Here is a 12,104-nt window from a genome sequence, read left to right on the forward strand (position 1 = left end):
GAAGACTTTAAATTTTGACTTCCTCGATTTTTTATTCTGTGAAATGTTCGAGCAATAATGAGAACCTCTATTGATTCTCAGGAAATTGATTCTCTCCTGAAGCTGAGATGTTTTCAAAGAGTTGTTACAGCGGTAGATGTAACGATGTACACTACTCCAATAACCCTAATATTTTATGTAAATCACAATGCTGACTGAATAATAGATTCAAGTGACTGGTAGAATGTTAGCGGAAATACTAGAGTGAACAGTCAACTCTGGCTGTCGAAATAGTTGTAAGGCGGGAGACTTGAGTCTTCTTTCTTCTTGTGCTTTAGACCGTTCTAGGGACAGATGATGGTATTTTTTTTTCTTTCGATATCCTCTGGCACTTCCGGAATAAACAACTAGAAATTGCTCAGAGTGCCTCGGAGTCTTTTTGTGCACCCTCTTACTAATAGATCTCAGAAGAAGAAGCTAGAAGGAGAATCCGCTTATTTCCTGCATCAATTCTTACATTTCTATTTGTACCAGCGCCTCCAGCTAGATAGAGCAGGTTTCCTTCGTGAGGTTAAGAGGAAGAAACTTGGTTCCTTCAACTTGACCTGATCAAGTTGATGCTGATGTGGAGAAGGAATTTTACCGACATTTTTGTGAATACATGTAGTGGTCCTTATACTTATTTGTATTAATTTCTTGATTGTCTATGTGATATTAATTTTGAGTAATTTTTCAAATTGATGTTCACTTTTAAACTTAGCAGAAACCAGTTGGCTACAGTGGCTAGGTTACAGAAGTGGCTACTAGGTCTATATGAGGCCACAGATCATTTGGCGTTTATGCCAAGATTATCCTGGTGGCAATCGCCTGGTACTATTTGTAATTTTAAAATATATTTATACAAATAAACTTCTAGAAATTAGTTTAGTTATTCTATGTTAAGCACATTGGAATTAGTTACTTTACTTTCCAATAGTAACAAATTACAATTAGCTCTACATAGTTTTACAAAAAAATGGTCTCGCTTGGTTCGAAACAAGTAATGGGAATACAGAAAATTGTAGTAGAATAACTAATACTAGTTCAAGAACCGCGTCATCTTTTCATTGTTATTTGTAACTTGGATGGTCATGTAGTCAACAATTTTTTTTAAACAAGAGTTATTAGATTTTCTACCACAGCATTTTTTGCATAAACATTGTTGACTAAATAATTTTGGTTAACCATGCAGAAAATATCTTGAAACAATGATCAGTCATATCAGATGGAAGAACATTTAACCCTTAAAAAGAACATTTTCTTTTGAACTGGAGTCGTGATGCTTGAAGATGAGGTGAGGAAATTGGTTAATAGCAAAACAGTAATCAGTTTAGCGTGAAAGAAGCCAACAGCTCTGCTCTTGGTGGTTTTACTTATTGAAAATGTGGTTAGATCCACAATGCAAGATGTTTCCGTCTCAACACTATTATACTTGGCTGAAATAAGAAACATAGTTTGAAGAGGGATTCTCTACACCGAACTGAGTAATTAATCAATCCTCAGACGGTGGATGGATGTCTGAAAGCGGTCGTAGCGAGCTACGACGTATAAAAATCAGCGGTCAGCGTGCTACGACGCATAAAAATTAGCGATATAAAATGTATTTCTTTAAAGAACTCTACCTTGGTAATGTCTTGAAAGCACGTTAAGCTGCTTCTTCCTCAATTCTTCTTGGACTTATTCACTTCTCTTTCTCCCATCTTAAGGAAGTATAGTAATCGTGTGAAAGAAGTTGGCTGTAAAAGGAATTGGCCTGTTTCACACCAAATTTCAAATGATAAAGAACAAATAAAAACTGAGAACAAAATGAGATCGCTTAACTTTCTAGTTTTTTATTGTTAATATTAACAGAAAGGTAATTTTTCTTTAAAATTTACGTAGTGAAAATTAAAAAAAAATATGTACAACAAAATACCAGCTAATAAATATACTAACACAGGACAGCTATACACTACAACTAACTGCCTAACTACAGCTGATTAAATAAACAGCTGTTACATACATAATTATATATAATTAAAGCATTACAAAATTACACGAATTAGCCTAGCAATATAACCTTCCAGCATAGGCTATCTTGTGAATAATATTATTATTAATTGATAGTTTACAAGTGCAAATTGTGACGCTGAGCTTAAATACACCTTAACGAATCTTTAATTAGGAACATGTTTATATTAGGAGCTGCTGATATAATTCTCTTATCTCCAGTTCTCCATTTAGAAAAAAATGATCTATTGCACGCTTCAGATCCAAGGTCAGACAGAGAATGTAGTCTATGTGAGATTAGAGCGGCTTCAGACGAGATGTCACGTTCAGGTAACATTTACTACTAAGTGTTTTGTATGTATATATGTATATACTGGTGAGATGGTCATGTATACTGGGGCACTGTCCACACACAGTTCAATACTCGATTAGCCTTTATATTGGCTGTTGTAGTGTCGTTGAGAATTAGTATTACACGAACGGCTGTATATTTGTACTGCGGTCACGTACATTTACAACTCCCAGTCACTATAACAGCGTACTGTCATTAACGGACTGTATCGCGGCTGCGCTGTTTCAACCACACACTCTCTCTCTTCCTGTCAAATTGTCAACGACACGCTTATTGTCAATTTCACTACAAGTTAATTAGGAAGTAAATACAGGCAATTGCTAAATATACCTTTAAATTTCAACTCTATAATTGTAACTAACTTTCTAATACAGTTGCAAAAAAGGAAGTGTTAAAATCGTGATAGTTTTCTATTATAGTAAGTTTTGCAAATTCATGATTGTTGTAGAAGATATATCCACTGTAACTAAACAACGAAAAATTGGTACTTGTAATTAAGATTTTGGAAAATAACTAGCCAAGTTACTGACGAAATGTAATTTTGTAAATTACGGCATACTATTTTCAGCCTAATTTCTATTTTTTAAAATTACATTTGCACGAAAATGCTTTTATTTTCATATAAATATATTATGTGTTAGAGTGATGTACACTGACACTTCAATTGCTGCTCCATTACGACGTTCTCAATAAGGTAGTGCAACTGCCTCTATTAGCTATTTCCGCCTGTCTGCCGTTCAAATAAACTTTTACTTGCGATACTGGTATTGTCAATAAAATTACACACTTAGATACCATTTATAACAGATCAGAGGATGGTATAGATGTTCCTTTCTTTACTCACTAGTGATTGGATCGGCTAGAATGTAAACGATTTTCGCAGCAAATGGACTCCGGATTTCAGATTCTATGGCCATCTCGATAAACTTTATTAATCTTTCTCGTTTAGGTGTTCATAAACACGTCTCCTTTATCTGCGTTAACCGAACAACTCATGTACGAGTAAATCATCAAGTTAAACAGGCCATTGTGAATAACATAGTTTTTTGTTCTAAATAGTTTTTAGTTTTAAATTCATATGGTTGTTGTTTTCAGCGGAATATTTTCACAAAATAAAAGAAGTTATATACAGGGTGAGCAGAGTTATATGCTCCACCCACTTTTTTTTTTAAACGGCGGGAAATTTCGGAAAAATAAAAAACACGTATTTAATCATTTTTAGTCTAGTTTATTTTCAGTGATTGACCCATTTTTTTAAACCCCTGTATCTCGAGATACAGCATCCAACTTTTGTTTTTCAAATGGAACGTTATATTTTTTGTTGCATATTTTTATAGTATTTGAGCTCTTAAAAAAACAAAAAAAAATTGAAATTGGTTAGGTTTTTCAAAAGTTATGGTAATTTAAAATATGAAAAACAAATTTAAGTTTACTGTCAAAATTACGTTATTTTTTTTAAAGAATCTGTTCAAACTGGGCACAATTAACGGATAGGCAAGCCAAAACTCTGGACTCCCATGTTTTGCTTGTAGCAGCACTTATGGTGGCGAAGTCAAGATCTAGGCCGGCTCGAGTTATTCGACCTGAACACCATCAGGCATGAAAGAGATATCTCGATAGGCAATTTGATGGGCGTGTTATATCGACACGGGGGGGGGGCGATTCAGTGGCCACCTCTCTCACCGGACTTGACACCTACGGACTATTTCCTTTGGGGATTCTCGAAAAACAAGGAGATCATTCATAACTTTTTTCTTTCTTTCCTTATTTCTGCTTATCTAAAAACATTACTAAATCTAGGTGCATCAGAATCAAGCCAGGATTGCATCTGTAGATGAACTAAAGCAAAGAATAATAGATGCCTGTAACTCGGTTAAATTCGAATCTATTTCTTTGGCATTAAGGGCAATTGGCAGGAAAGAGCATGTCTATGCATCTCTAATGGTAGAGGCCAGTTCGAGCATGATCTGTAATATTAATGAGGAGTAAAATTTATAATAAAATAGTACTTTTCTTCTTATTCAATCAAAAAACCGTTATAATATTATCATTTTGACATTTCTTATAAGAATCATGTTTTCATTCATAACTTGTAAAATATCGCTCACAGAAAAAAACCGTTCGAGTAAATTTTTCTTTAAAAAAATAGAGGAATCCATTTCTGAAATAAAAACCGCACCTTCCCATTTGAAAAAATGAAGTTGGTGCCTGTATCTCGCTTCTGGAAGCACCGAACAAAATTTGCAAAGTAAATTTGGATTCCTAACAAAAAACTAGGGAACACGTATTTTTAAGTTTTTTTCTAGCTATCTTAGTTTCCGAGAAAAAGTCGTTATCCATATAGCTTGGGACACCCTGTATCCATATAGCTTGGGACACTCTGTATATTTTTTTAAATTAATTTTCACAAATTTAAACTGTGAATTTATTGGATATTATTTTAAAAATAGAAACTACCTGTCAGTATATTTGAAAGCTGTTATTAAATAATGAGATATTCAAGAGATAGCTATGTAGCTGTGTCGTAAACAGATGGACTAATCATCGATATAGTCTTATCTAAAATGGGTTATCGCTGAAATAGCTACTTTCTCCATTTCTAATCGATTTAGTAGTCCATTATCCAATCGATTTTCAGTTTCTACAATGTGAACGTATGTAGATAAGTATAATTATTTCCTTAGTTTCTTCATTTTTTTTTTTTTTGCAAATTTCAATGGTTTTAAAAAAGAAAAGAGTATGAAAGCGCTTTTGAAAGATTTTTCTTTTCCAAAAAATCAAATACTGAGCCTTACCGGCCCTTTGGAGTAAAGGAAAACTTAAAAAAAAAATCAGGGTAGAAAAGGGTATTACTGGTAGTTTTTTAAGGGTTTCCGCCTGTATGAACAGCGGATGCGCTGGGAATTTCGTATTGACATCCACCTCTTGTAGGATGCAGTAATACTGAATGTAGGGCTTACTCTTTCACGGAATAGAAAGGTAAAGTCTGCTATTCGCTTTGAGTGAGTAAAGCCACCATCCCTTGATCCCTTTCACAGCCTAACAAACGCCAACACAGTGATTCCCAAAATAGGCAAAGGGGGAGGCCCGCAAAGGTGGTTAAATGTGTGCTTTTGTTTGAGTTATACAGCCACAGCCAGACTCCGTTCACAGCTAGCACTACCTCATATATATTGCACCTTCACATACACCCAGCTATTTTAATACAAACCCTGTCATGGAACTATATTAGTCTAGAGAGGCTTTGAACAGGGACTCTGCTTCTTTCTAATAAACTAATGCTCTTCATGGTTCCGTGCTTAGCAGTCGACGTATCCATGGTCAAAGTGTACCTATGGCGGGAGTTCATGTTGAGTTAATTTGAGTCGATCAATCGAAAGTACCACTTAATTTTGGGATAGACGCAAGCAAAGGTTAAATAAAGTAAAGAGTTCTAAATATTCTTCACTGAATTCTACACTAATCTTTAAGTAAGGTAGCACATTAGGGGGTTCGAATTTAAAAAGCTATTCAATAACAGTCTCTGCAGAAATATCACTATTGATAAGGATTCCAAGAGTGTGCTAATATTTGGTTTCCTCTAAATTATATTTTCAGCTTTATTACAATTTAAACTCATGGTTAATTAAAACTGTCCGGTAGGACAGTTGTATAAGGGTTGATTGTCGAAAAGTGCAAGAAAAAGCGTAACGTTGAAAAACACCCAACTTTGACAATTTTTCTCTTTTTCTACTATTAAAGATAAAATTCCCAAATTTTCTTTATAATGAAGGGCAAATCCACGTTTATAACTGTATTTTTTTTTCGTAATAACAAAGTTTAATTAGTTTTCGAGAAAAACGATGCCAAATATGTACAAAAACGGTATTTTCAAAAATTGTTCTTGTTCTTGTTACCTTTTTTGTAAACAACGTAGCGCCTAAACGCGCGAACCGTTTTTCATGAATGAGGTGTCATTCGATTCGGAATTTTATGTAGATGTGCCTATTAGGGTTCTCGATGCTGTACATCTAATGGGAGAGGAGTTAGCCCCATGTATGTAAGGCCCCCTCCAAAATTATTATTATTATTACTGAAAACTCTGTAAATCTTAGCCCGGTATTGATAAATTTTTGCAAGTATTAATAAAAATCAAATAATGATGCCAAAATTACTAGATTTTATAAAAAATCTATTGTCAGAAATCCATTTTACTTATTTTTAACCGATTTGCAATTTTCTTATATAAACCTCAATGGCTTTCTTCAGAAGTGCACTAGTGCCGTTATTATTATTTACAAAAATTTTACCAGAAAATGGGGAGCGGCTCCCCATAATTTGAGTTAATTTGAGGGGAAACCCAGGAACCTCAAATTTCCCTTTAAAAAAAAACATAGGACAGGTCATTATTGTGCAGTACAGTTCTTTGAGCAGTGCATTCTTCTATCCTGTGAGGCTCCTATCTGGGAGAAAAGGCTGGAGTTGGGTTCATCCTGAGAAATGTCTAAATTAAAGAGAGCTAATTCCCTCCTTTATGCTAATTGTTCATTCATTCAATTTGATTGCTGTCATAATTACCTTTCATTACTTTTGAACCTTCCATCTAAGCTTGTTTTGGTCATCTTGCCCGTCTGTATGATCCAGATAAAATAGTACATTCTAGACTATACTGTACAATCTCCTGTTGGAAACATAAATCTTGGCTCCTACAGTACCTTGTTAGCGACGTTGCACTTTAACGAGTACTCTTCTCCCAGTTGTACTGCCTAGTTTATTCTAGTCACAGCTTTAAAAAATGTATATATGTTAAGGTAAACTCATGGTCTGGTTTTTTAATACGTACTCATTCTTATTGTAAGAGGAATTGCGATCTTTTCTAATTATCGAAATGCAGTTACCACCGGAAATAAATGTTTAATTTGAGTTCCGTAAGTTACGAAAACATCGGTGAGAATGTGAATTGAAAAGTTCAAATTAAAAAATAAAGTGCATTCTGGGCCCTTTACCACCGCTATCATCGTTTATCGATGTCTTTTAGGGAGGAGATTTTTTCCAGTTTTTCTTAATTTTCTTTAACCCATACCTATCACTTTTATTTGAAATGTTTTACAGGGATTATAATGGAACTACACCTTTAAGCTTCTTTTTTTAAGTATTTTGCTTCAGAATATAAGTTAGTTAGCCGTGAATCTACTAATAACAATCGATTAACCAAAATTGCGACTTTTCACATTTGATTGAACACTCCCAAAGATACTTTATCGATTTATTTACATCATTTTTTTTTCTTCAGAAAAAGCTGTTTTTGGATTACAAAAAAGCAATTTTAGATGACGTTCATTACAAGTATTTCCGGAGAGTGCTGGGCAGTTGATCTACTCAGCAATGAAGCATTCAGTTCATTATATCTTGCAGCTCCACCTCAATATTGCGATCAACATAAGGAATTTAATAATAAAAAGTCAAGTAAAGTAATCGCCTATTTTTTCAGGCGGGGCTTAACGTCCAACTACCATTTACTAGTTGTCGTGGACGGAGGCGACTAGCAAACGTACTTTACTACTTCTCATTTAACCATTAAATAAAATCCAAGGCCAAGGCCGGGAATCGAACCCAGTACCACAATACATATTAGCTTTGCTGGACTCGCCTCTTAACCCGCTCGGCTACCGTGGCGCCTAGGAATTTAATAATAATAATATTAATAAAAAGGAATATTCAATAAATTTCGAATAAGTTCGTCATAAAACTAGGATCCGTTGTAAGAGATAGTCATGTGAAGTGACCACAACAGATTAGTTTAAATATAATATGGAGGTGCCGCTGTGTTTTATACAGGGTGAACCAGTAAGTATTGCCCATAGGCCTACTGTGTGTAGTACATCTAAAGTGGAGTTCAAGGAAGTATTAGCCAACTTCATATTTTCCTCTGTTCTTGAGTGATGTCACTTTAAAGTTTTTTCTAAAATCATTACTTTTTTCCCAATAAAAATGTTATTACTCAGAAAGTTTTAGTCCGAATTCAATTCTGATGACACGGTTAGTAAGACAGATAAATTTCCTAAAAGTTGACACCATTTTGAAGCATAAGTCATTCTCCAAACAGCCTCAATCTCTCTCCGAATCCTGGAAAAATAAAAGTAATCGAAATTTTTAAGAAAACTCATTCGGCTCTTATGTGATCATTATCAGACCTAGGTGCTGGCACTTTTTATAAAAGTTTCCTTGTTTAATGGGCTTTCAAACGGTGTATCATTTCCCAGGATTCCTTTTATCTTCGTATGAGAAATTACGTTTGTTTTACAAGAAAACGTGTTCATGAGCACTCAAGAGTGTTAGTTATCAAGCTGTTTAATTCATTGAAAACTCTTTTAGATGTTTAATAGTCAATTTTAAAGTAGGCTGTCTTTAAATAAGGAAGTCAAAGGTTACAAATTGCACTAAAAAATAAAAAAAAATAAATAATAAACTCTGAAATATTTGAGAAAATGTTAAGAAATATTTTAAACAAGTACTATTTTTATAAAAAAAAATTCATATAGCTTGTATTTACTCCCAATTACAATTTCACACACAACTACCCTGTTGAAAAAGAAAAAAATATGAATAAGCCTTAACAACCCTTTGAACCCACTAACAGATAATCTTTATAATCTGAATTAGGTATTAACCAATACAACTAGGTGCGTTACAAATAAACATCCCTTATCTGTTAGACTTGGTTTCAAAATTTTCTATTGTACCATAACACTGTTGAGTGCTCGTGAACACGTTTTCTGGTAAAACAAACGTAATTTCTCATACGAAGATAAAAAGAATCCTGGAAAATGATATACCGTTTGAAAGCCCATTAAACAAGGAAACTTTTATAAAAAGTGCCAGCACCTTTTATAAAGAAAAAAAAGAACAGAGGAAAATATGAAGTTGGCCAATACGTCATTGAACTCCACTTTAGATGTACTACACACAGTAGGCCTATGGACAATACTTACTGGTTCACCCTGTACAAACAAAGACAAAGTTTCCTTCTTCTTTTTTTTATTTTCCAAAATTCAGAAAGAAAATATTTACTTTTTAGATTGAATTTCCTTTTCTTCTAGCTAAAGCCCCCCTTAAAAGCATCCGCTCTTCCGGAAGTTAGTGCATAATAGTCCATCCTTTTCTTCCTTCCTTCATGTGTCTAGCTCAGTAGCAAGGCTGTTAAGTCGCATTATGTAATTTCCGGACTGAATTCTGTTAGAGACAAGTTTTTTTGGTTAATATTGTTGTCTGCCTCTTTCTTCAACACTTCTTCCTTCCATACACAAAACTCATTTCGTTTTACTTCTAACTTCTTTAAATAAGAGTGAATTTAAATTCAATGAGAATATTGTGGAACTTTCAGGACAATAAAACTGTTTTTTCATCACTAACTTTCGTTACAATCTGTGGATCTTTCAATGTATATTATCGAGAGGAACGTACAGAATTATTATGAAACCATTCTCAAGTTTATTTAATATTTTGTTCCGGATAATAGCATGTCTCTTTTATCATTCAGCAGTGATGGAGGCAATTCTGGATCGATGCTTTACGAATTGTTGGCAACTTTTTGTTTGTTTTTTTAAAAAAGTAACTAGATTTGTAAGATTTTGGATAAGAAGTAGAAAAATCCAAAATCTGCGTAGATGTAGGTTCGAAGAAGTAAGCCTGCCATGTTGTGAGCTTAATATAGCCTATTTCCTGTTAATCAGATTTGGATTTTCAAACATGATTGAATAAATATATTGTGAAGAGTTGATTGATAGTTTTCATTGCTGAATAATGAACGATTCAGATAGTTACCTCATTTGGAAACAACCATAAATTCTTCAAACACAGCATTTCTGAGCAGATCTTAGTATTTTCACATCCTGATCAGCCAAGAGATCAATGTATCTACTAGCCTCTTTCTTCCCACAAACTCTACAAAGAAGACCTTAGTCCCGTCATATGGAAATGTCTTGTGAAACGATAATGCCCAGCAAGGGATCCAACCAGAAATCTGGACAATGCCAGAAATCACGGGAAATCTAACGGAGTTTAAATAAACGAGGATTATGCCGCATCAGCGTTCAAAAATATCGATTCAGTCTCGTATTTTTGCAAATAATAATAAATTTAAAAACAAAAAGTGGTTTAAAGAAGTATTAATTATATTTTGCGTTTAGATTTAGATTTGATTCTGGAAATAGCTTGAGCATAGTTCACAGTGTGTAATGTTCACACATTTAGTTATCTTTTACGACAAAAAAATAAGTATTAAAACAACTTATCAGATGTAAAAAGTTAGTATGTTTGGACTGTTTCCAAAAACATGTAATACGCTTGGGTTTTATCTACGCTGCACAAGCGGTACTATATTTTAATACGGTCGATTTCTATCTGTATGGTTTTAATTCGTAACATTTATTTAAAAAAAAAAAAATTATCTTGATTCTCTCTTTGACTCGTTGAATCTAAATATAGTTGTTAATGAAAGAATTGTTCTTCATAAATTCAGAAGAAAAATTTCTTAAGTTAGCGGAAAAAAAGTAAACTTTCATTACTTTGAACTTTTACCTACCATGATCTACGTAAATTAGATCGTTTTCTTGTAAAAAATTTAGTTGATAAAGGAGAAAAGAGTTTGCTGACATATCTTTGGTTCAGAGGAAAAAATATGGAGTTCGGACAAACTGTAATGGAAATAAACATAACTTAGATGATGGAAGGACAGATTTTTTTGCTTAAAAAGTGGCTGCCCTAAGGAGGTTACTTCGATTTTACACCCATTTTAGAAGGTGTGCTTAGAGTGAAGTTTGTGTGGGACTTTGCGTAGCATTAGAGAAGTTTATCAGAAAAGTAAATTTAAAATCATGTTGTTCTGTGGGCGTTTTCCTCAATTGTAGGCTTCTGTGACAAAGCCCTTAAGATTAAACCTGCTTAGTAGAGCTTTGAAGCATGTGCAAGCTAAAAATGTTGAAGTATGCACTTCATTTGGTTTCCTATTATGTACACTTAATTCTCTACTTCAAAATAAGCTCCTGTTGATTGCTGAAAACCTTAGACGTAGGGGAATTGACGATCACGTTGCTCATGTTTACAAAGATACAATCAGTCTGCTCTCGCGAATGGGGGGAAATTTTTCTTTATTTTCCACAGCCCATCCGATTTTCCTTGCTCAGGTTTGTACGTAGTTCAGGTATATACTGCTGTTCTCTCTTCTTGGGAAACTGGCCAAGAATCAATTGGCTAGCAAAAATTAACAAGTTGGACAGTCATGTTTGAATTGTTTACAAATTCCTGTTTGACATTTGGGAAGGATTCTTAATTGTTCAGGTTTAAGAAATAACTAGTTGAGTGAAAGCAGAACCGCGAAGTAGGCAAACCTTAATCTCTACAACTCTAGCCTGCGGCTTCAAGTGAACAGTCTACCGGAGCCTGTTGGAATTCACTGTCTGATCTTTGTTAGTGGTCTGAAACTGTGAGATTAATTCTTCCATCAACAACCTCTTGGTTTTATTTGAAGCAGGACCACCTGTGCAGGATGAAGTAATGCTTAATGGTCGGACGGTCTTAAGGAATATAAGGGGAAAGCCTGCTGTTTCCCACCGATTAATTGCAGTCCCTGTAAAGCCAATCACCTCATCCTTGAATTATCATTGTACTTCTACCTGTGGACTATTACTGCAATTTTTTTAAAAAATGTTGAAATGTAGGTAGAAGTGGCTGATTAAAGGAAGTCATGCGAGTTGTACTATAGAGT

General features: G+C 34.2%; 1 protein-coding gene across 2 annotated transcripts in view; it reads left to right on the plus strand.

Moving 5' to 3' along the window:
- LOC141454075 (uncharacterized) overlaps positions 1–12,104 on the plus strand; it is a 193,806-nt gene that overhangs the window by 66,917 nt on the left and 114,785 nt on the right. Inside the window, exon 1 of one of the 2 annotated variants that reach the window (XM_074127886.1) lies at positions 2,187–2,337. The exons of the other annotated variant lie outside the window; for it this stretch is intronic. Coding sequence (XP_073983987.1) covers positions 2,187–2,337 — 151 coding nt within the window. Of the gene's footprint in view, positions 1–2,186; positions 2,338–12,104 lie in introns of those variants that run through there. 2 annotated transcript variants of the gene reach the window in all.

The sequence above is a fragment of the Rhodnius prolixus genome, unplaced genomic scaffold (assembly GCF_049639745.1).
Source record: "Rhodnius prolixus isolate KJV_2025 unplaced genomic scaffold, Rpr scaffold_1, whole genome shotgun sequence".
Taxonomy (NCBI): domain Eukaryota; kingdom Metazoa; phylum Arthropoda; class Insecta; order Hemiptera; family Reduviidae; genus Rhodnius; species Rhodnius prolixus.